The sequence below is a fragment of the Rattus norvegicus genome, chromosome 15, assembly GCF_021556685.1.
Source record: "Rattus norvegicus strain SHRSP/BbbUtx chromosome 15, alternate assembly SHRSP_T2T, whole genome shotgun sequence".
In the NCBI taxonomy this organism is placed as follows: domain Eukaryota; kingdom Metazoa; phylum Chordata; class Mammalia; order Rodentia; family Muridae; genus Rattus; species Rattus norvegicus.
The window spans coordinates 34,913,825-34,941,192 of NC_141548.1; the positions used below are offsets into that span (position 1 = coordinate 34,913,825).

General features: G+C 46.5%; 1 protein-coding gene across 1 annotated transcript; it reads right to left on the bottom strand.

The window, feature by feature from the left end:
* Positions 1–1,905: 1,905 nt before the first annotated feature.
* Gja3 (gap junction protein, alpha 3) lies at positions 1,906–27,368 on the bottom strand. The gene is made up of 2 exons (NM_024376.3): positions 27,170–27,368; positions 1,906–3,296 (listed from the first exon to the last, which is right to left on the bottom strand). The coding sequence occupies exon 2, from the start codon at positions 3,277–3,279 to the stop codon at positions 2,029–2,031; it is 1,251 nt and encodes a 416-aa protein (NP_077352.2). The 5' UTR covers positions 3,280–3,296; positions 27,170–27,368; the 3' UTR covers positions 1,906–2,028.

Genomic DNA, 27,368 nt, shown 5'->3' on the forward strand with positions numbered 1-27,368 from the left:
ATACTCTGCCAGAAATCGACTGTGGGTAAGCACAGGGCTTCCATACCATAAACACTTAGTCCAATTTGCAGAACTCAGAAAAGCATTCACACCCACCCAAGACTGCAAAGAACTCAGGAAGCATCCACAGTCACCAGTGACTGAATAGTGGTTCTTTGGTGACTTTAAGTGCATTTTAAAAACACTTCAAGATGTTTTATCTGAATTCTCTTAGCATGGGTTTCTTCATAACCCTTCTCTCTAAAGACTGACACCCTGCCCCCTAAGCTGTGCCGAGCCAGCATTTATGTATCTAGAATTTTCCAAAGGAGTTAACTGTGGCCCAGGCTCCAAATGGAAAGTCAATGTATTTGAAACATCAGTGATTACTCACTGCACTGTACAGCAAGCAGAATGAACCATGTATGTGTGTACACATGCAAGACTGAGTGTGGAAATTACTTTCTACCCCTTTAACACTGGAGACAGAAAATGTGTGAGGTGTGGCCCCAAATTCACCATCAGATTAACTTATAAAAAGAAATGAAATGAAAATCCGTGATGTCTGCTGAATAAGGGTGAATGCAGAGTGGCAGTGAAGAAGGGAGGCAAACCCTGCATGACCACTACTCATTGGTTTATAAAAAGAAGGAACCCAGCAAAGGCTCCAGTGCGGCGTGTACCGCAGAGGGAATCCAGCCCCTCCCAGATCAGCCCGTGTACATAAATAGCCTCCCTAGAGCACAGTGCTCAAGTGGGTGGAAAACAGAGGAGACACCCACAATCAGCCACGCGTTCTTACACAGGGAGTAAAACCAAGACAATTTTATTTACACTTTAGAAAGCAAAATGGTCACACACAAACACACACACACAAAGAAACCCGGTCCGGAAGCTTGAAGTGTTTTATTTTGTACTCTCTTTGAAGTGTAGGTCCTCAGTGACTGCATAAACATTTCCCTGGTGATAGTAGTGATCCGCCGGCAAAGAAACTTTGAAACTTCAAGTATTTGAAACGCACGTGACTCCCCCCCGAGTTTTCTCTAGCGTGCAGTCTCACAGTGATTAATTCATCATCTAGACATCCTCACAGTGATTAGTTGGCCGACGCGGAAGGTGGATTTGTTTTAAAGGAAAGGAAAATCTTAGCTAATTAAACATCTCTCTGATCAGTAATCATTTTAACAGTACTATTTTTTTTTTTTATGAAAGGCAAAAATGTGTGCACGTGGGGGAGGGGTGTAAATCCTTTCACCATCCAGGTTAAGCACAAAATGTCATCAGAGAAACACCTACGGCTGTACCTGTCATACTACCACCTTCCTTCTCTGTTGAAGGGCTTTCCAGGGTTCCTACGCCTCCACCTACCTCTACCAGGAATGTCTGTGGCCCTGTCCCACGGAACCAGCACTGGAGGACAACTGTTCTCTTCCGCTTTGCCCTGCAGCCTGCAGTTGGATGTCCTCGACTTCACATGCAACTCCAGAAGCTCAGCAACACTAGATAGATCCCCTCTAAGTCTTTTTTTAGTACAGTTTGGCAAATATCCCAAAATGAAATTCAACTCTAAGTTAAAACTATCAAACGGAGATAGACCTTAAGTGCCTCTGTGGCTCTCTGCGCTGCTTGGAGAGCTTAGGAATGGAAGCCCAATTGTCCCCCCACCGAAGGGCTGCTGGCACCTGTTGCTTCATCACCACAGAATAGTAACTGCAGATGGAGGAGGTGCAGCAAGAGCAAACACTGCTCGGAACATCTTTAAAGGCCAACAGCCGGGTCCCCTCCCCCCACCTAGATCTCAGACATGCTGGTGTCACCCCCACTCTATCCCATATAGACAAAAACAGCAAGCATTAAAACCAGACCGATCCAGTTTGTTCAGTGTTTCCCTCAGGGGACTCCAGCACTGTCAGGTTTTTTGTTTTTGTTTTTTCTCTTTCTACCTGTTGATTTGAAATGCTTTTTGGTTCTGTTTTGTTTTGGTTTGGTTTGGTTTTGGTTTCTAAGGGGTAAAGAGAAGGTTTATAAAGGTATCTGGAGAGACTGTGGCTAGATGGCCAAGTCACCTGGTCTGGCTCGTCCGCTGCTGGACTTGCTGGACCTTTCTGGGTCCAGGAGGACCAACGGTGGGGAGTGCATCTCCACTGTGGTCGCCAAAGCCTGCTCTCCCTCTGGTGTCACCACCAAGGCACTCTCCTCTAAGCTGCTGCCACTGCTGTCAGTGAGCCCCTTGCGGCCATGAGGGCTGGAGGCTGCTGAAGAGGGCTTGCTGGCTGGAGTCTGCGGCTCTGCCCCTAGGCTGGCCCAGTTCTGCTCTGTCGTCAGGTGGTGGCCATTGCAGTGCTTGACCGGGTGGCCTCTGCCTTGCGCATCGTTTAGGGTCACCACTGTGAAGTCTGCTGGTAGCAGTGGGGCCCCAGGAAACCCTGTGGCCTTTGCCTGTACTGTGGGACAGGCAGGGTGTGTGTAATAAGGTGGCAACCCAATGGAGACGCTGGGAGGGCCAGAGTTGGCGGCCTCGGATAGGGGGTCCAAGGGCTTGTGCCTGACTTCTGAGGCATCTGGGTTGAAGTGGTTGGTAACTCCCTGCTTGAGCTTCTTCCAGCCCAGGTGGTAAATCTCTAGCATGTTGAGCACCAGTGACGCACAGGCCACAGCCAACATGAAGATAACAAAGATGGTCTTCTCCGTGGGCCTGGAGATGAAGCAGTCCACGGTGTTGGGGCAGGGCCAGCGGTCGCAGCGGTAAAGCGGCTGCAGCTGGAAGCCATATAGAAAGTACTGGCCCGCGATGAACCCCACTTCGAAGAGCGTCTTGAAGATGATGTTGAAGACGTAGGTCCGCAGCAGCGCGCCTGCGATGCGCACCTTGCCACGGTCATCGCGCAGTGGCGGGTCCCGCGGGCTCCCTGTACGCATTGGTTCCCGACCACGGCCGTGCTGAGGGTTGTCTCTCCTCAGCAGCTCCTCCTCCCGCTCTTTCTTCTTCTCCTCCATGCGCACGATGTGCAGCACGTGGCCCAGATAGATGAGGGTGGGCGTGGACACGAAGATGATTTGCAGCGCCCAGAAGCGAATGTGCGAGATGGGGAAGGCACGGTCGTAGCAGACGTTCTCACAGCCTGGCTGCTGTGTGTTGCAGGTGAAGTCCGACTGCTCATCACCCCACACCTCCTCGGCTGCCGCCCCCAGCACCAGAATGCGGAAGATGAACAGGACGGTCAGCCACACCTTGCCGATGACTGTAGAGTGCTCCTGCGCATTCTCCAGCAGCCGCCCCAGGAAGCTCCAGTCGCCCATTGCTCCCGACTGCTAACCTGCAAGGGAAGCATAGCTGTTAAGACTGGGGAGAGCAGGTCAGCGCAGCATTGGGGCAGTGTTGCTTCTGGTCCCACCAACTTCAGATCTGAAGCAAGTGGAGGCCTGGAGTAGACTACATGTAATCCCCAAACCAAGGAGCCTGTCCCTCCCCCACCCCCAGTAATTCCTTGTATTTCTATTACCACCACCACCACCACCCTTCTTTAGTGGTAAAGCTGTGCTAACAACTTGAGTTAGATCCTGGGAATTCACTTGGAAGAACAGAACTGACTGCTGAAAGTTGTCCTTGACCCCTACACACTGGCCATGGCACCACATATATTGTACATATAGATACACAATAACAGTAATTAATTTGAAATGTGGGGTGGTAGCGATTGCTTTGTATCTGCATTTTCTTGTCCTTATCCCTCAGACAATACAGTATGGTAACAATTTCCATAGCATTTCCCTTGTATTCGGTATTTCAATGCATCCAGAGACGATGCACTACAAAGGGATGGGATAGGTTCTCTGCAAATACTTTGCCATTTTATAGGAGGGGCCTGGATACTGGTGATTTTGGAATCTGTGTGGGTCTTAGAGCCAATCCCCACAGACACTGTACATATCCTGTCTCGCCAGGCAGGTGACATTGGCACCAATCTCTGATACTACTCAATAGATGTCACAGTAAGCAAGTGCTGGTGTGAGTGGCTTGACCACCCCCCACCCTTCACTTCAGGGCTGGAGAAAATGGGGGTGAAGGAACGAGGAATGAGTCCCCTGCCTCTAACTCTGGGTTCCTTCTCTCCAGAATGACTCGAATACAGCTAGGGGCTTGGCTAACTCCTGACTTGGGCCTTTCTGTTCCCATGACATTAGAGAACATTTGCAAAGGGCTGCCCTTCTGGGGCACTGTCGAAATTCTCGCCTTGCTAATCAACCACCTCACCTACCATCCACTTTCTTTTTCTTCTTTATAACGCTTAAATTAAGGCTTTCTTCTACTATTATAAAGTAATAGTTCGAGTACTATAAAAGCAGGCATACCAGAAATAAAGGGCAGCTTTAAGAAAAAAATACATTGGCATTATTCAGGAGGTAGGAGGGTTGTCAAAAGTTCAGTTATCTGCTTTATTTAGCCCTTTCCAGGACATCTATGACTACATATCAACACCTGTCTCAACACAAACAAACTAACAAACCACTGATAGCATTCTACTTGATGATATTGTTTGGCAAAACCACTGATTAAACATTCTTTATCCAAAAAAGGATGAAGAGGCTTAGAAGGGGGTGAGGTGAGTGGGCAAACACCTTAACCTTGGCACTAGTGGGCGCAGGTGGGAGAGCGGAAGGCCCAGATCACCCTTGGCTCATACAGTAAGTTTGAGACCAGCTTGGGATACATGGGGCTTACAGACAAAAGAAATACCAAAAACAAGCACATAAAAACTTCCTCGGCAAAGGTGACTGGCTTCCAGCTTCTTCACAGACGATAAATACCACTGTGTGGTGTCGCACAGAACCTGTCACACCCTGCTGTACACTTCAGATCATCTCATAGGTGGTGTGGTGATTAATCTCCAGTGTCAATTTATCCAGATTTAGAATCACCTGGGAGACAGGTGAGACTCACCTCTGGGTGTGACTGAGGGGTATTTCCAGGGGCGATGAACCGAGGAGGGCAAGACCCACCCCTGTGTGTGGACAGCAGCATCCGAATGGGTTGGAGGACTGAACAGAGGGAAAAAGGGGAACGTAGGAAGGCAGCAGGACATAGGTTACAATGTGAGCTACTTTCCTCTTCCATGTCCCATCGCCATACTGGACTGGACCCTCTGAAACCATGAGCTAAATGGGTATTCTTCCTGTAAGCTGTCTTTCTGCTATCTTGCCATGGTGATGAGAAAGATGGCTAACACAGTGATATTGCATTGTTTAGGGAAACCCCACAAAGACAAAACCCTCTCGTTGGGTCAGTCTGCTGGGAGTTAGGGCCACCATGAAGAAGGAAACAACTGATAAAGGGTCAATTGTCTCACTATTGCAGTAATTAACAGACCACCTAAGATCACCTCACCTATCACGTGTGCAATCTCTGTGGCCGCCATAGAAGCCCAAACCAGATACCTGGACAACACTGGATGGGACAGCTCAAGAAGCACCCAGAGTTGGCTGGCCATGGCTACCTCGCTGGGACCAAGGCTCCAGTCCAATAGTCACTCAAAAGCATTAGTGGGCACACAACATGTCCCCACTGAGCTGCTGGTGTTAGGGAGTCTCACACACACACACACACACACACACACACACACACACACACACACACACACGATACCGTATAAGTATTAGCATACTAGCCAAAGACAAGGGGAAGAGGCCCAGGGGCTTTGGAGCACACTCCCAGCAAAGTCTGTGGGCAGGAGGCCTTCTCCCTGTGAGCTTGGTCACTGAAGGCCTAACCACGATGCTCAATCTCGTCAAGTTGGTGAGACGCTGAAGCAGCAGGAAGTAAACCTCCAGGCGTGAGGGAGTTTCTAGGTGAGCTTAACTGGAGTGAGAAGACCCACTGCACATGGAGGCAGCTTCACTGCATGGGCTAGTTTCTTGGGCTGAAGGAAAAGGAGGAAAGGGCTGAGTAGTAGCATCCTCACTGTGGGTGCAAAAGGGCCAGCAGAAGCTCCTGCCAACACAAGTGCATCATGATGGATTGTATATGAACCTTTGAATTAAGAGCCCAAATCAAACCATCCTGTGCTTAAACTGCTTTTGTCAGTATTTTGTTGCAACAATGAGAAAAGGGAAAGCAGGAACAGCCATGTATCCACACACAGGGGTGAGGGAGGAAGATGTGGGCCTTCTGTGAGAAGCATAGGGGACAGAGAGAGGAAGAGTTTCTTCATTGCTGCTGCTCACTGGGACCAGACGCACGTGAGGGAGTTCAGTGAAGAGACAGCTCCCATGTTCTCACAGCCTCTCCGCAGTGAGGAAAACCATCACGGCTGAAAGAGTATGTTCCAGTGAAAGACCCCAGCTTAGCAGCAGTAACGCCATTTTGCAAGGCTGTACTTAAGATGACTGGTTCAGGGAAAGGTTAGAACACTGAGTACACAGCGGCTGCCAAGCAAGATATGTTTGGTTGAAGGCCTGGCAACAGGACGACTTCGGTTGAGCACCTGACAATGAAAAAAAGCCCCAGGAGAGGTCCCACACCCTGGTGGGGGGCCGAGTCAGTCGTTATGTTCCAAGAAGGTAGCTAAGAAACTTGCCCCCGGGCTGAACCCTTGGGGGGCCGAGTCAGCCGTTATGTTTCTGGAAGGTAGCTAGGAAACTTGCCCCCGGGCTAAACCCTTGCCATATTAGCTGCTCCCCAAAATCCTATAAAAGCCCATCCTTGGTTCCATGGGGCGCGCCAGTCCCCCGAGTGACTGAAGCGCCCGCAGGTGCCTGTGCCTGTGTATCCCGACAATAAACCAAATCCTCTTGCTGATTGCATCCTGTGGTGTCTCGGTCTGGTCTTTGGAGTTGGAGGGTCTCCATCCCGAGGGAAAGTTCTCCCTGAGAGCTTTTCACCAGCAGCAAGCAGAACCCAGAAAGTGCTTCACTTGGAATTTTAAGATGTTAAGTGACAATCAGTGAGTACAGTGTCTGCCTCACAAGCATGAGGACCCAAGTTCAAATCCCCAGAACCTATGCAAAAGGGCAGGCTTGGTTGTACATGTCTGGAATTCTAATGCCAGGCTGGGAGGGGAGTGCATAGATCTCTGGAGCTCCTGGCAAGCAAGCCTACCCTATTGGAGAGCTTTGTGTCCAGTAAGAGATCCAGTTTGAAAAATATAAAGTGAACAGCAGCATGGAAGGTACTTGGGAACTTCACACACACACACACACACACACACACACACACACACACACACACACACACATTTGAACTGGAGAATTTGCTCAGTAGTTAAGGACCCACGTCTGATTCCAAGGGCACACATGGCAAGTCCATAACTTCATTCCCAGGAGATCCTATGTACCCACTCTTCTGGCCTTGTGGGCACCAGGAACTCACATGGTACATAGACACACATGTAGATAAAACATTCATGCACAGGAATTTAGAAAATGAATAGGTCTAAGATTTTTAAAAATTATTTATTTCGCCTAGGAAGCACAAGGCCCTGGGTTCGGTCCTCAGCTCCAAAAAAAAGAACCAAAAAAAAAAAAATTATTTATTTCAGTGGAAGCCAGAATGGAATTCTCAGGAGTTGGACCTCTTCTACACTGTAGGTCGTGGGATCCAACTGAGGTAGACCAGCCTGGCAGAAAACTCCTTTATCTTATCCTCTGAGCCTTCTTTTTTATTTTTACTAATTTTCTAAAGATTTATTTTATGTGTATCAAAGTTTAGCCCGCATGTCTGTATACCTCACGCATGCCTGGTACCTGTAGTGGACAGGAAAGAGTGTCAAGTTCCCTGGAACTGGAGTTGCAGATGGCGGTGAACCATTATGTATGTGCTGGGAACTGAGCCCTCTCTCTAGTTCATATTCCAGCCTCGATGCTAATCTTTAAGAATAGGCTTGGAATTAAATAAAACTTCACTTACTAGCAGTCTAAAGAAACAGCTAAATACTAGCTTCAAGAACTCTTCCAGTTTTCTGCTTATCGGGTCAAGATAGAAAACAAAATCTTACTCTTGACAAATCCCACAGCCCCTGTCCCTGTGGTGACACACATTGCTCTGACGTTTTTAGAAGGTAAAGCATTGCTCTTCAAGGACTTAAACTGCTGTATAGGAAGCAGCCACTCCCTGCTGATGATAAGAGAGATGGGAGATGGCAGGGATCCTTTCTAGCTCCCACTGTCTTCTCTTCTAGTCAGCCCTAAATCTACTCATCCTTCAGAACTGTCCCTAAAAAGAAGGGTACTCACCTGCCCGAGTACCCTTAGTATCAGGAAGGTCCCTTACCAAGGTTTCAATAAGGAGCCTAACTCAAGTCCTTAGGTCATGGGAGAAGGGTGGGGCTGATCCCAGCAGAGGGATGTGCATGAAGTTTAAGAATTCTTCTGGGAAACTTCTTGGGATGCTTTGCTTTTCTTTTTTAAACAATTTGCTTTATTTTTAACTATGTATATATGTGTGTGCTGTGTGTGTGCGTGGGGGCGGTGCAGATGCCCATAGAGTTCAGAAGAAGGTATACAGATCCCCTGACAAATCCCACAGTCCTGTCAAGAGGTGGGGCTATAATACAGGCGGCTGTGAGCCACAGGCCCAGTGCCACCAGTGCTGAGACCTGAACTCAGGACCTTGCCTGAACAACACATGTTCTTAACTGCCGAGCGTCATTCCAACCAGGGTTGGCTTTCTAAGAAAAGACTGTTTTTTGTACTCCCAAGTTGAGCTCAGGCATGGTGCCTGGTGTGGTGGTTTGAATAGCAGTGGCCCTCATAGACTTCCGTATTTGAAGGGTTGGCTCATAGGGAGTGGCGCTATTAGGAGGTGTGGCCTTGTTGAAGTAGGCGTGCCTTGTTTGGGGGAAGCGTGTCACTGTATGGGGTGGGCTTTGAGGTCTCTTATACTTAGGCTAAGCCTTCTGTGGGATCCATTCTCCTCCTGCTGCCTGTGAATCCAGATGTAGAGCTCTCAGCTCCTTCTCCAACACCATGTCTGCCCGTATGACTCCATGCTTCCCACCATGATGATAATGGACTGAACCTCTGAACCTGTAAGCCAGCTCCAATGAAATGTGTCCTTTATAAGAGATGACTTGATCATGGTGTCTCTTCACAGCAGTGGAAACCCTAAGATATGTGGAGATGGGCAGCCACCTTGTAAGCATTAGTCAGTAAGACTAAGGGCAGAGTCAAGAAAGTGTCAAGATCATCACTGGCACACTACAAGGCTGCTAAATCAACCTTGCCAACTGCTTCCATATTTTTTATAACCAGAGGAAAACCCACCATTGGTTCAGGCTACATTTTTTTTTCTTACCTGTAGACAAAAGAGTAATAAGGCCAGGAATAAATGAAAAATTATGGTTCATTTATAATTACTGAAAAACGAAATTCACATGATCCCTAACTACTGATATATAATATATATAAATATTAGTATATGTCATATACTAATACTAATGAAGTATAATTTTAAGCATGCCAGTGACACAAAGAAACACTACTGCTGTAATGACAAATGACAGGCACAGCCTGATGCTGTCACTTCACGCACACAGACATGCTCTCAGAGAAGGGAAGGAGCCACACCGAAGGAGTTATGGTTACTGATAATAGGGTGCTTCCTCTCTTTCCTTTCCATAACAGTAAGTCACATGTGTAACCACAAAATTCACAGCCATTGCCAAATGTGATGGAGCAGTTCGGTAATCCTAGGACCCAGTAGACTGAGGCCAGACTGGGTACACCGAGAGACGTGGTCTCACAAAATGAGGAAGACATGGAGCCATAGCTTTAGCTCAGCCTGTAAGGGGCTCGCCTTGTAAGCATGAGGCCCTGAGTTCAATCCCCAGAACCCATGGAGACAGCAGGTGTAATGGCTCCCGTGCTTGCAACCCCAGCACTGGGGAGGCAGAGGACCCCGGGAGCTCACTGGCCAGTCGGTCTTGCTTGACCACTGGGCTATGACACTAACGAGAACCCCTGGCTCAAAGAAAGTACATGTCATTTCTAAGGATGACACCAGGGTTATCCTTTGGCCTCTACACACTACAGATCACCTCAGGCCACATACGCACAAGAGTATGTTCAACCATGTGCACATGAGTAAGCACAACTGTACACACATAAACATGCACAAATGTGTGTGCATGTGTATGGAAAACAAAACCAGGCTCTTGCCTGTAATTCTAGCACTTGGGAGACTGGAGGAGGATTGCCATGAGTCTGAGGCTAGCCTGGGCTACATAGTAAGGTCCAAGCCAGCCAGGAACAGAGTAAGATCCTGTCTCAAAACATCAAGACGCAAACAAGCCAGAGACTTACGGCCCTGCCTCTTGTCTTCTGAAGCTCCAGTTTTGGAAACAAACCAGCCAATCCCTTCTATTGCTCCCTCCCTCCCGCACTTTAACTGCACCTGTGATGAGCAGACAAAACACAAAGGCTGCTGGGAACTGAAGTCCTGAAGGCCCACCACCAGTTCTGAAAATGTGGATAATGAATAAAAGGCCAAGACAAGCCCTGCTGTCCCTGTGCCAAAGGGATAGTTCTCAGATAAATGTGGGCAGGCCCCTGGAGGGGACTGTGGGACCCAGCTTCTCTTGCTTCCCCTCTGTCGCTCAGCTGATGTCAGCACCCCACTCTTGAGACTACCCTGTGAGCAGTGTGCCTCAGGTATATATATGTGGCTGCTTGATATCGAAGGCGACCCGAGTGTATTCTCTTCATAGATGGGAACTGCTTAGCTCTGTGAGGCACGTACAGTTTAATGACAGGATGCTGCACCCAGCGTTATGACAGCACTTTAAACAGTCGCATGCTGCATAGCAACGCCGTGGTGCCTGACAGACCACAGAGCAACAGGGTCTGATAAGATTGCATCACCGGGGACGGCATGCTTTAGTTTGTATTCCTAAGCTCTGTAGTCACACTGTGACAAAAATCAACCTGTGGCAGTCGTCAGAACAGGTGGAACTGATCTATGATGGTGGTAGGTAGGGACTGGGGCTACATCCCGCCTGGAGGTGACATTTATCTCTGTGAAATGGTACCTGGTCTACTTGGTACATCTTAATTGGAAAAACAACAACAACAACAACAACAACAACAACAACAACAACAACAACTGAAGGCCAGACACGGTGACCCAAGTACATAATTCTAGCACCTGCGAACTGGAGGCAGAAATAGCAGAGGTTGAGTGCTAACCTGGGCTACTTGGTGAGTCTGAGGCTAGCCTCAGGAACCTGAGTTGCCTATTGTACTGCTACAAAATGCTGCAAACAACAGCAGCCTTAACCTTATGTCACTGAGCACCAAACAGGCCTTCGGTTCTCAAGTCTCCCGGCTGCTTTCCTGGCGCTTGGCAGCTCTATTTCTTTTCAACAGTTATGTAATTTTCACTGGGGGCCTTTGGGATCTGTTGATTTTCCAGTCAGATCAAATGGTGGCTGTTCTGGGGCAGCCTGGGGTTTATTTCTGATGCACAGGTTTGGTGGACAGTTTAAGATATAACACATCTTTTCAAAATCTGTCTCTGGGGCTGGGGATTTAGCTCAGTGGTAGAGCGCTTACCTAGGAAGCGCAAGGCCCTGGGTTCGGTCTCCAGCTCCGAAAAAAAAAAAGAACCAAAAAAAAAAAAATCTGTCTCTGTAACCTAATGTGTTACCCATCTGAAATGTCTTGAAGCCCTCACATTCAGGACATTGAATTCAGGAGGGTCTGAGTTTAAAAACAAAAGTAGAGAGAGACAAAAAGAAAGAGAGAGATACAAAGAAAAGCAAAAGAAGAAAAGGAAAGAAAATGGATTTTTTTAAAGATTTATTTTATGTGTATGAGTGTGTGAGTGTGTGAGTGTGTGTGTGTGTGTGTGTGTGTGTGTGTGTGTGTGTGTGTGTGTGTCTGTGTCTGTGTCTGTGTCTGTGTCTGTGTGTCCTGGCTTCTTTTATGTCAGCTTGGTACAAGCTAGAGTCATCTGAAAGGAGGGAGCATCAACTGAGAAAATGCCTCCGTAGGATCAGGCTGCAGGCAAACCTGCAGGGCATTTTCTTAATTAGTGCGTGATGGTGGAGGCACTAGCCCATTGTAGGTGGAGCCATCCCTGGTCTGTGGTTTTGGGTTCTTTAAGAAAGCAGGCTGAGCAAACCATGGGGAGCAAGCCAGTAAGCAGCATCCTTCCACGACCTCTGCATCAGCTCCTGCCTCCAGGTTCCTGCCCTCCCCAAGTTGCTTTTGGTCATGACATTTCATCACAACAAGAGAAACCCTGACTTAGTCTGTATGTCTTAGTTACATGCCTGGCATCTGAAGAGGCCAGAAGAGAGCATCTGATCCCCTGGAGCTGGAGTTACAGATGGTTGTGAGACACTAAGTGGCTGCTGGGGACTGAACCCTGGCTTCTCTAAGAGCCACAGAAGCTCTTAACTTCTGGGTCCTCTCTCCTCCTCCTTTGTTTTCACTGTTGTCGGTTTGCATTTTGTTTTGTTTTGCTGTTTTGCTGAAGCCTCAGCTGACAAGCACCCAGCGTCAATCTGCCAACTTCAGCTTCTCTCGGGCTGTGACCACAGAGGCAGGCCACCACACCCAACTATGTGTGGAGAGGGATTTCAGAGAGATGGGTGGTTAATACTCAGATGAGCACCGAGGGAAAGCTGGGGGAGAAGCAGAACTAGAGCTGGGGTTTAGAGTGCTGCCTCTTGATAGAAGACAGCGGAGCCACAGAAGTGGGATGGGTGTGACCTGGTATGACAGTATCAGAGCTGGGGTTAGAAAGCGGTGACTATGTGGCCCCCTAACTCCTCAGTAAAGCCAGATGCTCTACCCATATTGCACCCACATTACTGAGCACATCGCAGGTACAGCCGTGTGCTGTGTAACAGGCAACAGAGACTGAAGACTGGGGACACCGCAGAACTATTGCTGTGTCCAGTGTGTATATGTTGAAGTCAGACCAAGAAAAGACATGGAAGGATGATTCCCTTTGAGGGGCCTGGGACCGTGTGTGGGAAGGTGGTATTGGATTGGGTGAGGTAGGGAAGACACGAAGACTCACTAAGGATGAAACCCAGAAGGGTGTTGTGCCTTGACTGTAGGTCAGATGAGGGTCTCCAGAGAAGTCAGTGCACTTGGATTTTAAGTTCTTGGAGTCTGTGCTCTGAGAAATGATCTTTCTTTCCTCCATACTGTTCCAAGTCTTCATTTCCATTCAATTTTGTAGAAAGTTAGTTCACAAACCCCTCCCCCTTTTCTTCTCTCTATTTCTTTTCTTTTGGCTTAAAGACAAGGCCTTACTCTGTAGCCCACGCTGACCTCAAACTTGTAATTCTCCTGCCTCAGCCTCTTGCGTAGCTGGGGATGTAGTAGCTTAGGAGTGGTCAGGCATCTCCTACAGTGTCTAAAGTCAAAACGGGGCTAGCAGGTGTCACAGGAACCTGGGAGGGACTTGAGGACAAAGGGACACAGGAATATCACTCCTGAATCAGAAGCCAGCACAGCACTAAGGGCCATAGAGGGCTTTGATGAACTCTGTGTCAACATTTTAAAAGAGTGTTCAACATGGAAGCCCAAGACCCTTTGATCTCAGAAGGAGGAGGCTACCAACAGTCCTCAAATGACCAGACTAGCAGGAAGGTAGGAATGGAGAGTCTAATCATGAGGTTACAAGGCAGTAGGTGGGAATAAATGGGCACTTACTTAATAAACCATAATTAAAGGAGGAGTCAGCTCTGTCACAGAGGGTCAGGGCCCCGCTGAAGGTGTTTTCAAGCCATGGAAGCCATGGATATAGGACATCAGAGGGTGGAGTCAATAGGAACATTGGGGGTCAAGACATAAGGAGCCTTCTTTCCCAACAGCAGTGGAGAGAGCAACTGTGGGAAGAAACCTTCCCTGAAGTGTAGACGAGACTCTGTCAGTGAGGTCAAACCTCAGTTCCCAGGAGGATAAGTTTGCTGAGAACACACCCACAGGCTGCAGCCAAGGGCAGAACACAGCCCGGAGAAACGCTGCCGCCGCTGCCGCTGCCACTGCTGCTCTACTCTGGGCCTCTCAGGGCTGAGCACTCTTGGGACTAAACCCGTCCTCACAGCACAAGTCAAGTCAAACTACCAGAAACAGAAGTTGGAAACAGGGGTCCTCATGGCCCGAGGGCAAGAGGAGACACGTAAGGCAGAGACATGGTTGTGGAAACCAAACAGAGGGCCTCAAGTGCAGAGCAGAGCACTCCAGGAAGTGACTGAGTGTCCCTACCAGGCATGAAGGATGGGATGAGGGCACAGTAAGCCAGGAGAAGCCAGGTTGCAGCAGGAGGGACAGGTACCTGGTTCTCATTTATGGAAAGACTTTTGAGGGGTTGAAGGGAGTGACAGCACAGAAGCTTAGAGGGCCTCTAGTGAGGACCACCTACCTCCCTTGCTGCCATCTAAGGAGGTCACTGCCCACAGGACAGGTGGTGAGACAGCTGAGCCTGCCTGATCACGCTAGTGCGACATTCGGAAGACTGAAGCAGACCAGCCTGTCTGGAGAGGACAATGGAGCTCATGACTCCAACTAGAGGAACAAATATGCTCTTTTCCAAGGTGGGCCATCAGAGGAGGGTCAACAGGGAAGAGCATGGTGATTGTGAATTCTATTTGGGACACATGAAGCTTGAAACGCCTTAGGTGGGCAAGTGTCCAAGCTTGAGGTCCCATCTGGGAGTTGTCACCAAGCAGAAGGTATTTAAAACGTCCAAGCTGGGTGTGGTGGCACACTCCTGTAACCCCAGCACTTTAGAGACTAGAGGAGATTAAAAGTTCCACACCACCCGGGGATATTGTGGAGACCCTAGCTTTAAAAAAAAAAAGTCAAAGTAAAAATAAATAAATAAACGAAAATTTTAGAGTAAATTAGATCAGTCAGGGACAGAAGGAAGGTGGCTGGCATCTGAATCTGGAGCTCATTGATGTCTACAGAGTGAGAACAGGGGACCCACAGGCAGCTGACTGAAAGGCTTAGATGTTTTTTTTTTAAAAGATTTACTTATTATTTTATGTGTATGAATGTTTTGTATGCGTGTATGCACATCAAGTGCACGTATGATGCTCTTGAAGGTCCTAAGAGTGTGTCAGGTGCCCTGGGACTGAAGTCACAGATGGCTGTGAGCCCCATGTGGATGCTGGGAGTTGAGCCTGGGTCCTGGGCAAGAGCAACAGTGTTCTTTTTTTTTTGGTTCTTTTTTTCGGAGCTGGGGACCGAACCCAGGGCCTTGCGCTTCCTAGGTAAGCGCTCTACCACTGAGCTAAATCCCCAGCCCCAGCAACAGTGTTCTTAACCCCTGAGCCAATACTCCAGTCTTAGGAAGCGCAGAATTTCCTAAGACCACAGAATGGTATTGGAGTTGAAAGACCGAGTGTGTAGCATTCTTTATTCCCTTTTACAATAACATTACAGAGCTAATATAACTCGGGCAGGGTTAGAGAGAGCAATTTTGTATGCAGTGTGTGAGATGGCCTGGCACACCACCAAGTGGAATTTTAAGGGTCCTATAATCCAGAGTTCTATTTTCAGCTAGTAATGTCTGCCTGGATTTGAGAGAGAGGGGGAGGGTGGTTTAGGAAATAATTTTTTGCTGCCCCTGATTTGGGATATACTCCTAGGGAACTGGTGGGCTGAACTTTTCACAAATATGAACCAGCTATAAATGGGCTGATCTAGTAAACTCGTTAGTCATGGAAAAATGGAAAGACTTTACTACTAATGTCTCAGGTCCCTTATTTACTCATTCAAGCTTTCCTCCTTGAGACAGTACAGTTGGCCTTCCAGACTCTCAGAAGAGAAATAGTTTATAAATTGCGTCTATAATATACAGACATCCTTATCATGATTTGCTAAATCATACATTATGGAAACTCTTTACATCACACTAATGTGTGCTGGGTACTGGAAGTCGCGATATGTGTACACACAACATGGCACGTCTCACAGGTAGGGTTTGAGCATCATGGACTTCCGTAAGGACATGTGGGTCCTGTTTCCCATCCCCAGCAGATAACCAGGGTTGACTACGCCTGATTCCTGGCTCAGGACTCCCAGCCTTGTTCTCCAAATGTATCTTGACTATTTTTGGCCATCATTTCTTCAATGAGATTTGAATGTACCCAGGGCCTTCTGTGCCTGACAGGGACCTTTACACCCAGCCTGGTTATTCCTGTTAGGTTTCAATCTTGTATGCAGCAGTCTGTTAGGAAGTCCTAGACAGAGCTAGCAGGAGGTCCCTCTGGGTTCACTAATTATGCAGACTCAACATATCTGCTATTAAACACAGATGGTTGCCCTTCCTAATTCTTCCTATTTGTCTGACACTATGCCTAACTCTGAGACTCGTCTGCAGCTTGTGATTCTCCTGCCTCAGCCCCTTCCCCCTTGTTTTATATAGATAGATATAGATATAGATATTTTGTTTGTATGTATGTTCATGTACCATATGCTGGCCTGGTGCTCAAGGAGGCCAGGAGAGAATGTCAGATCCCCTGGGACTGGAGTCTACAGACAGTAGTAAGCTGTCATGTGGGTGTTGGAAATTGAACCTGGGTCTTTGGGAAGAGCAACCAGTGCTCTAAGCTGCTGGGCTATTTCTCTAGCCCTGTGCTTCCGGACTGCTGGAATCACAACCCTGAAACACAATATCTGGCTTCCTGTTATCTCTTTTTCATGCTGTTTTGGACCAAATAGACAAGGTAGCATGGTGACATCTACCATGAATTCAACACAAATGCTTCTAACGTGTGACTACTGCTTTGATTTCTTTTATAATTTGAGACTTGGCCTCATGTTGTTCAGGCCGACCTCGAACTCACTATGTAGTTGAAGTTAGCTCTGAACGTCGGGCCCTCCTGCTTCTATGTCCTACAGGCTGAGACCACAGGCGTGTACTAGCATGGCTGCTTACACGTGTCTTTAATATCACGTGTTCACTTTTATCGGGCTAAGGCAGCATCTGGTCCTGGCTGGCTACAGATTCTGTGCTTCCCGTGTCATTCAACATTACCACTCAGTCCTGGATTTAATATTCTTCTTTTTGAATATATTTGAGCTTTAGCTGATGATCATAGCACTTCCGGGGTGTCTGTATCATGACTTACAAGTAATAGTCAAGAACACTCACATTCTATCATTTACTTTAGATTCATTTATTCATGTGTCAGATGGACCAATTTTTGTACTGTCATTATACTTTGACATATAAATTATTAAGCCCAAAAGGTTAAATTCTCTGAAGCATCTTGTGTAAGGAAGTCTCTTACAGGTGTCTGGGACTAGTGTCTTTCTCTGCAAAAGGTGGCAGGAAGATTTGAGTAGATTCCCACTTTATTAATAGTTCTTGACATGTGGGTTTGCTATTTCTCTTGTCAATTTTGTCTTTCAGGAAAATTTCCACTTCCTAGACATTTTTAAATTGTTAACAAATTAATTGCAATGTTAGCTTATGATTTCTAAGGTGTGCCGGGGTAGAGCACACCTTTAATCCCAGCAGTCGGGTGACAGAGGCAGGTGGATCTCTGTTAATTCAAGCCTAGCCCGATCTACAGAGTGAGCTCCAGGCCAGCCAAGGTTACATAGTGAGACCCTGTCTTAAAACGAAACCAAACCTGGGCTGGAGAGATGGCTCAGCGGTTAAGAGCACTGACTGCTCTTCCAGAGGTCTTGAGTTCAGGTCCCAGCAACCACATGGTGGCTCACAACCATCTGTAATGGGATCTGACGCCCTCTTCTGGTGTGTCTGAAGACAGCTGCAGTGTACTCATATAAATAAAAATAAATAAATCTCTTTAAAAAAACAAAACAAAACAAAAACCAACTAACCAAAACAAACAAACAAAAAGCCAAACAAAACAACAACAACAACAAAAAATACTAAGTCCAGTGGTGCTTGTACTGAAGTTTATAATTTAAAATGCTGTCTTTCATACGTGTTTTTGTTTGTTTTCTCTTTTGGAACCAACTTTGATATGCTTAAAGAGAATGCCCGTTTCGCTATTTAGCACTATTACTATAAACGATACATACAAGGGCAGTCTTTGCTTTAGGGTAAATGTAGTTATTGTTTCTAACCCCTCCATTTTGGGAAATCATTGTTAGTGGTTGGGAAACATCACTCTGCTAGCAGGATGCTGCCATCTTTTTTTTTTTTTTTTAAAGATTTATTTATTTATTCTATGTATGTGAGTACACTGTTGCTGTCTTCAGAACACCAGAAGAGGGCACTGGATCCCATTACAGATGGTTGTGAGCCACCATGTTGGGAATTGAACTCAGAACCTCTGGAAGATTAGTCAGTGCTCCTAACTACTAGAGTCCAGCTCTCTAGCCCTTATTTTATGTGGAAAAAAAATGCATATTCTTTATCAAACTTATACTATTTTTTAAAGATTTTTTAAAAAGGCATATGCTTGCGTATATACGCAAGCACATGTACGTGCATGTGTATGTTTGTGTATATGTGTGTGTGCATGTGTGTATGTGTGTGCATGCATGTATATATGTGTGTATGCATTTGTGTGTAGGCATGTGTGTGTGTTTGTGTGTGTGTGTGTGTATACAGGTGCCGTGGGGGACAGAAGAAAGCTTCAAGTGCCCTGGAACTGGAATTATAGGTGGCTGTGCCAGACGTGGGTGCTGGGAACTGATCTCTGGTCCTCTGCAGGAACAGCACAAGCTCTTAAATATGGAGCCGGGTTTCCAGCCCCTTAGTGTATTTACTGAGACAAGGTCTCACTTTGTAGTCCATGGTGGCCTTGAACTTGTGCCAGTTCCCCTGCTCCAGCCAGGTAGCTTCTGACTGCTACCACTCCTGAATTTTTACTTAACTTTTAAATCCTGTCATGCTCAAAGACCACTTTCTCCTAGAATCCATGATGTAATGAAATTATAAACAGTTCTTTGTCCACATTTCCATCCCAATCTATCGCCCGATCACTGTCAGAATATCATTCTGATGTCAAAGGATAGAGCTCCAGAGAGACAAGATTATATTTAAATTCTACTCTTTTAAGTTCATGTGTATACAGTTTGCTTCTCCTCACCTCCTGGTGGAGATCAGACCGGAATTGAGTGTTCTCCAGTCAAGCACACAACCACTGAGCTGCATCCTGGTCCTGAAGCTATACTTCCAACCTACGTGGGTGACTTTTGAAATAATTGCACAGGAAGCACCTCCTCTCGTCTTGTTTCTTAGGCTCCTGCCAAGGGGAGCTCTCACTCATTTCTGATGGCCTGAGGGGTGGCCGCTCCTCAGTGGACACTGGGCTAAGTGCAGGAATCCTGGTATGATCACTTCACCTCTGAATCAGTTTTCATTTCCGACCTATTGGAATGTGAAAGCCTGGTGAGAATTGTTTTTAACCTTATTTTACTGTGACTGTGTGTACGTGTGTCCCAGAGAACAATCTTGGGTGTCACTCCTTTGGAGACAGAGTCTCTTATCGGTGCTCAGCAAGGAGAAGGGACTGGCTGGCCAGCAAGTCTCACGTATCCCCATGTCTGTTTCTCCACCACTAAGTGCACAAGTGTGCGACACCATACTGAACCTCTTTTTTAATTAACTTTTTTGGTGTTTAATGTATGTATTAAGGGGTGGATATACATCAGTATATGCACAGAGGCCAGAGAGGCTATGTGGCTATGTGTCTTGTTTTGTCATTAACCACTTTACTCTCTTTAGTCAGGGTCTCCCCCTGAACCTGAAGCAAGCCCCAGGGACTCCCCCTGTTCTGTCCCTGACAGAACATGGGCATGATCATGGCCACACCTGGTTTTTTATGTGGGTGCTAGGGAACCAAACTCAGGCTCCCAGGGTAGCATAGCAAATTCTGAGCCACCTCTCCAGGCTCCTGCCCGGCATTGACACACAGGGTCTAGGTATTAAATTCTCATGCTTGCAAGGCAAGCACTTGTCTTGATGTTATTTAGCATGGTTTTGAACTCCTGTGCTGGAACAATCTACCTCAGCCTCCCTGGTAGTTGGGACTGCAGGGACACCACCACGCCTGGCTGCAGTGAGAGCTCATATTAATTTGTAAGTAGTGGAAACAAGTGCTCATTTCAATATAAAGGTCTTGGGACTGGAGAGATGGCTCCATGGCTACAAGTGCTATTGCTCTTCAGAGGACAGTGGTTTCAAAGGTTCCCAGCACCCACATGGTGGCTCACAACCATCCATAATTCCAATTCCAGGGCATCCATGCCCCCTTCTGACCTCCAAGGGCACCAGGCAAGTATGCATAATGCACATACATACATTCAGGCAAAAATCTAAAAAAAAAAATGTTTAAAAAATAAAGGTCTTTACTGCTTTAAAGAAGGGCAACTTAACAATACACTTACTTTTTAAATCGAATTCTATCTTCTTGAGATGCTTGAACAAAATAAATATCCTCTCTGGGAATCAGCTTTAAGTGGCCTTTTCTACAGAGCTCTAACATCAACAGAAAGATAACAACTGGCCATGCCTCAAGGCTCACTGTCCCGTGTCACACTGAAGCCTTCGCCATCCAGAATCCCATCTTCTACCCTGGCCAACTCTCCAGTCTCCTGTGCCAGTTACCCAACGGCGTCACAGGTCTTTACATGACTTCTGTGAAAGATCCATGAAGCCCAATAGAATTGTCACTTAGCAAAACACTTTACTAAACATCGCTTGTTAATTTCGAAGGACTCGCTTCACTTCTTCCTCCAAGAGTAACCACTGAATAATGAAAAAGTAATTACCTTCAAATGAAACGGGACTTACCAACACTGTACTTTCTAAGGGATGGTTTGGGCAAGGATATACTGCAGTAAAGAAATCATGGGATGCTCTAATATACTAGAGATCTCAGCAGGCTCTTGGTATGCCTAAAATGCCTAAGTTGGGCAGCCTGATTGGCTTTTCTAGCACGGACTCTGTAAACAATTAAAATGTAATTTCTGGGGCTGGAGAGATGGCTCAGCGGTTAAGAGCACTGACTGCTCTTCCAGAGGTCCTGAGTTCAATTCCCAGCAACCACATGGTGGCTCACAACCATCTGTAATGAAATCTGATGCCCTCTTCTGGTATGTCTGAAGACAACTACAGTGTACTTATATATAATAAATAAATAAGTCTTTTAATAAAAAAAGGGTAATTTCCCTGTATAGCCAGAGTGATGCCATCTGGAGTCTTACCTGCTGCACCTGGCATACAGAAATAGCGTGGTTGCACTAAGAAGCTCAGAAGTGTCTCATTTATCTTCCTCACTTACAGCCCAGGAAGTGGCAGCCCAGAGAGGGTATTGAGATTTGCCTGAGGTTGCACAGCCCACAGTGCCAATCCCAGCAAGGAGTCTCACCTGCAACTCTTGGTCACGTTCCCTCTCACGTGCCTTTCGGGGTAAGCAGCAGGCAGACCGCTCAGGTTCCACAAGTTGCCCTTTGCATCCTACCACAGTCTACGCACTCGAGCACATGCGTTAAAACAGACAGGTCTCAGTCCACTATAAGCTTTTGCCAGTGAGGGTGGCTAAAACAGGGCACTTCCATCAAAATTCCCCCTGGCTGCTGAGATGGCTCACCAGGTAACACAAGCCTGATCACTCATGTTCAATCCGCAGACTCTGCATAACCTTAGATCAACTTTATAAAGGCGGTATCGGTGCTGCAGCCTGGAACTCTTACTCCGTGTGTACTGAGGCTCACACGCGCCACACACACACACACACACACACACACACACACACACACATATGCAGACTCCCTAAAAGGAATTAAGGACACCCCAGTGACCTTGTTCACACTGGCACTGGAAACATCATTTTAAATGCAAAAATTTCTACTCTTAGTGAGCAAATTCCACACCTCAGTAGTTATAGAATATTATTGTCCACTTTCATAATAAACAGAGACTGTATGTCAAAATATTTTGCTTTTTTTTCCAGCTTAACTTGTCAGGGAACTCATGTAGTCTAGGATGTCCTCAGACTCACCACAACCCTGCCCCAGCGTTCCAAGTGCTGGGATTACAAGGCACACGGCACTATGCCCGGCTAAAATATTCATTTTTAAAGTAATAAGAAAAAGATCTTCATGAATAGACTAGCATTAATTTAGTATAGAGACAGTGGGATGGGTAGCCTGAAAAAAAAAAACAAGCAATTTTCATACTTTGTACCGTGAGTTCGTAAATGGTTTAAATAAACGGATAATTCTTCAAATGAAAGAATGAAGTACAAAGCCAATATTGGTGACATAGGCTATTGCTCTAGCACTCTTTTGGGCATGTGCCCAGGAGAGGTAGAGCTGGGTCCTCTGGTAGTTCAATGTCCAATTTTCTGAGGCACCTCCAGACTGATTTCCAGGATGGTTGTACCAGTCTGCAATCCCACCAACAATGGAGGAGTGTTCCTCTTTCTCCGCATCCTCGCCAGCATCTGCTGTCACCTGAGTTTTTGATCTTAGCCATCCTGACTGGTGTGAGGTGGAATCTCAGGGTTGTTTTGATTTGCATTTCCCTGATGACAATGATGTTGAACATTTCTTTAGGTGTTTCTCAGCCATTCGATATTCCTCAGTTGAGAATTCTTTGTTTAGCTCTATACTCCATTTTTTAATAGGGTTATTTGATTCACTGGAGTCTAACTTCTTGAGTTCTTTGTATATAGATATTATATTGGATATTAGCCCTCTATCAGATGTAGGATTGGTAAAGATCTTTTCCCGATCTGTTGGCTGCCCTTTTGTCCTATTGACAGTGTCCTTTGCCTTACAGAAGCTTTGCAGTGTTATGAGGTCCCATATGATCTTAGAGCATAAGTCATTGGTGTTTTGTTCAGGAAATTTCTCCCTGTGCCTGTGTGCTTGAGGCTCTTCCTCACTTTTTCTTCTATTAGTTTGAGTGTATCTGGTTTGATGTGGAGGTCCTTGATCCACTTGGAGTTGAGCTTTGTACATGGTGATAAGAATGAATCGCTTTGCATTCTTCTACATGCTGACCTCCAGTTGAACCAGCACCATTTGTTGAAAATTCTTTTTCCCACTGGATGGTTTTAGCTCCTTTTTCAAAGATCAAGTGACCATAGGTGTGTGGGTTCATTTCTGGGTCTTCAATTCTATTCCACTGATTTATCTGCCTATCTCTGTGCCTATACCATAGAGTTTTTTTGTTTTGTTTTTGTTTTTTGTTTTTGTTTTTTTTAAATCACTATTACTCTGTAATACAGCTTGAGGTCAGGGTGGTGATTCCCCCAGAAGTTCTTTTATTATTGAGAATAGTTTTTGCTATCCTGGGTTTTTTGTTATTCCAAATGAATTTGCAGAGTACTCTTTTCAACTCTGAAGAATTGAGTTGGAATTTTGATGGGGATTGCATTGAATCTGTAAATTGCTTTTGGCAAAATGGCCATTTTTACTATATTAATCCTGTCAATCAGGAGTATGGGAGATCCTTCCATCTTTTGAGATCTTCTTCAATTTCTTTCTTCAGAGACTTGAAGTTCTTGTCATACAGATCTTCCATTTGCTTGGTTAAAGTCACACCAAGGTATTTTATATTGTTTGTGACTATTGTGAAGGGTGTCATTTCCCTAATTTCCTTCTCAGCCTGTTTATCCTTTGTGTAGAGGAAAGTTACTGATTTGTTTGAGTTAATTTTATACCCAGCCACTTTGCTGAAGTTATTTATCAGGCTTAGTAGTTTTCTGGTAAAATTTTTGGGGTCACTTAGGTATACTATCATATCATCTGCAAATAGTGATACTTTGACTTTTTCCTTTCCAATTTGTATCCCTTTGACCTCTTTTTGTTGTCTAATTGCTCTGGATAGGACTTCAAGTACTATATTGAATAGGTAGGGAGAGAGTGGGCAGCCTTGTCTAGTCCCTGATTTTAGTGGGATTGCTGTAAGTTTCTCTCCATTAAGTTTGATGTTAGCTACTGGTTTGCTGTACATTGCCTTTACTATGTTTAGGTATGGGCCTTGACTTGCTGATCTTTCCAGGACTTTTATCATGAAGGGGTGTTGAATTTTGTGAAATGCTTTCTCAGCATACTCAAAAGATGCTCCAACATATAACAAGGACACATGCTCCACTCTGTTCATAGCAGCCTTATTTATAATAGACAGAGCTGGAAAGAACACAGATGTCCTTCAACAGAGGAATGGATTCAGAAAATGTGGTACATCTACACGATGGAGTACTATCAGCTATTACAACCAATGACTTCATGAAATTCATAGGCAAATGGATGGAACTAGAAAATGTCATCCTGAGTGAGGCAACCCAATCACAGAAAAACACACATGGTACGCACTCACTGATAAGTGGCTATTAGCCCCAATGCTTGAATTACCCAAGATGCAATCCACAGACCATATGAAGCTTAAGAAGTTAGAGGACCAAAGAGTGGATGCTTCAGTCCTTCTTAGAAGGGAGAACAAAATATTCACAGGAGGAAACATGGAGACAAAGTGTGGAGCAGAAACTGAGAGAAAGGTCATCCAGAGATGGCCCCACCTGGGGATCCATCCAATAGACTGTCACCAAACCCAGACAATATTGTGGATGCCAAGAAGTGCATGCTGACAGGAGCCTGATATAGCTGTCTCCTGAGAGGCTCTGCCAGAGCCTGACAAATACAGAGGCAGGTGCTTGCAGTCAGCCACTGGACTGAGAACAGGGTCCCTAATGGAGGACTTAGAGAAAAGACTGAAGAAGCTGAAGGGGGTTTTCAACCCCATAAGAACAACAGTACTAACCAACCAGAGCTCCCAGAGACTACACCACCAACCAAAGAGTACACGTGGAAGGACCCATGGCTCCAGCCACATATGTGGCAGAGGATGGCCTTATGGGGCATTCATGAGAGGAGAGGCCCTTGGCCCTGTGAAGGCTCAATGTCCTTGTATAGGGTAAAGCCAGGGCGGGAGATGGGAGGGAGAGAGTGGGTGGGTGGGTGAACACTCTCACAGAAGCAGGGGGAGGGGGAAGGGATAGGGGGACTCCAGAGGGAAAATCAGGAAAGAAGATAACATTTGAAATGTAAGTAAAGAAAATATTCAATTAAAAAAAAGCCAAAAAAAGGGGGGGGGTGACCAGCTCTCAGAGGTTAAGGCAGATAGGTCTCTGTTAGTTTGAAGGCCAATTTGTCTACACAGAGGGTTCTAGGTTAAGCCAGGGATACTGTCTCAAAGACCCTGTCTCAAAAACAAAACAAAAACAAAAAGATAAAATACACAAGTATAAAAACAACTCTCCAGCCAGTCACACTTGTGAGCGGTTTTTAAAAAGCCAGCTCCGGACAATCTAATTACCATGGAGGGGGATTTTCCCACCTCGTACATTACTACGAGGGAAAATGTAGATGATATCTATTATTTTCTTGCCTTTATGCATTATACTGGAACGGCAAGCAGACTGTTCCCATGTGCTCTTATGGCCCCGTGAGCCATAGTGGGTGCTTTTCTCTCTCCAGGAAACATCTAGTGCCTCCTGTGTGTAGCTGTGTATGTGCTGTGAACACTCAGGTACCAAGACTGTGGTCCTTGCCTCCGGAGATTGGTTTGTAGGCTGTGGAAGAGGCAGGCATGGGGGAAATTGATAGAAATACAATTCGGACCCTGGCTACCTAGTCCTGGGGACCCCCAGAAGGATGAACAGACACCGGTGAGTCCGGCCACCAGCTGAGTTTGGCTGGGTTTCTTCACATCCAGATCCTAGGACCAGGCTTTCTGCACAAATCAGTCCTCTGAATGTCCTCACACATGCTGGCAAGCTACGGATGTGAGTGTTTATCAATGTACTTGGGACCGTGAAGCGGTGAAGAGCCTAAGGCTGTGTGTCCTAGGTACTAATCGGCAAGTGTTCAAGCAGGCCAGGGTGTAGTTCCAGTTACCTCCATAAACCAGGCTGGGCCGCAAGGACATTTCAAACCCATCATGTGTCACTTAGCTATGAAAAATGAACAGAAAAACCTGACATGTTAGTATCGTTCAGGAAATTTGGTTAAAATTCTTTCCTTATCGACAGAGCCAACTTTTGTTTCCTGCCGTTTTAAAACCCGACCACTTCCAGCCACGTGCTGGTCAGCAAACTTCACTGCCTGTCCCCACGGGACCGTTTTTTTTTTTTTTTTTTTTTTTTTTTGTAAACGGCTTCACACTACAGGGCAGAGTGATGCCCTGTTTGATGCTTATCTCAACAGAGGCCAGACTGCTGAGCCAGGAGACTTTGTGCCAAGTTAGCTCATTTTTACTTCGAACACAACTGATATTTAGAAAAGTCCCTCCCTTACTCCACTTTAATCTTTCCATGTTTGTCTTGCAATATATTTCACCGCCCCACAGAAGGGCAGTGTGTGAAGTGATTCACAGATTACAAACCACTGTAGCTTTGAGTGCTCGGGGAGAGCCTGTGCCCAATTCACTTCCCGGCTGTTTTATACAACTGCTGTTAAGTGGCACATTTTGGGGGCATCTTGACAAAACGAAAACTGGAGAGCTGGCGTCCCTTTCACAAATATTCAGGAATCAAGACGGCTGATCAAGAGGGCGAATTCTAGTTACCAGTGTAAAGAGTGGACAGAAAGCAAACAGCTGCCCAGCCACTGGAATTTAATGACACTACAAGTCTAGACGATTGTTGTAGAATGCAGCTAAGGGCGCTCTTCTGAACACGTACATTCTTTACTCGGGCACACCATCACACACGTATAGATCAAGAAGTTGGGCTGTGGTATTAATAACTAAAGTAAAAGAAAATATAAACTTCAAAAAGTTTCTTACGAGCAAAGTGAGCCCACCTTGTTTCTCTCCAATAACACTACGAACTTAAGGGGACACTTGCAGGCCACTGCCTGTAGTTGGGGCGGCTGCAAAAAGGACCTTAGGATCCCTGCTCTTTGGAGATTTGATTGGTTGCTTTCCCCAACCCAAGGGCATACTATCTTTGAGAAAACCATCTCCACCCAGCTTCGGCCGGCCACCAAAGAGAGCAGGCGCTCCGCCCAGGTCTTTAGGAGCCTAGAAGAAGAGTAATCATTCCCAAAGTTTATCAAAGTTTGCCAAGGTTCAGCTTCCCCAGCCTACAGCACCCCACAACAATCCAAAGGATCACGAAAGCCTCCTAAGTTCAGGGAGCAACAGGGCCTTGCCCAGGGATGGCAGCGCCGAGTCCGGCCACCCCCGGTGCAGCCAGGTCCCCAACATGGCCCTGGGGCTCCCACTCTGCCTTACCCCGCTCTGCCGCGGCGGCACCGGCGCTCCTCGCCCAGCCGGGCTCGGCCTGCTCTGTAAAGGAGGCTCCCTCTTCACTCGTGCGGCGCCCCTTCTTCCCACGAGCGCCCCGCGCCAGGGCCGGGCTTCTCCGCCCCGGCCGCCATCCCCACCGCCGCGGTACGCACCGCACTTGGTGCCCCACGCCGCTGCCCCGCCG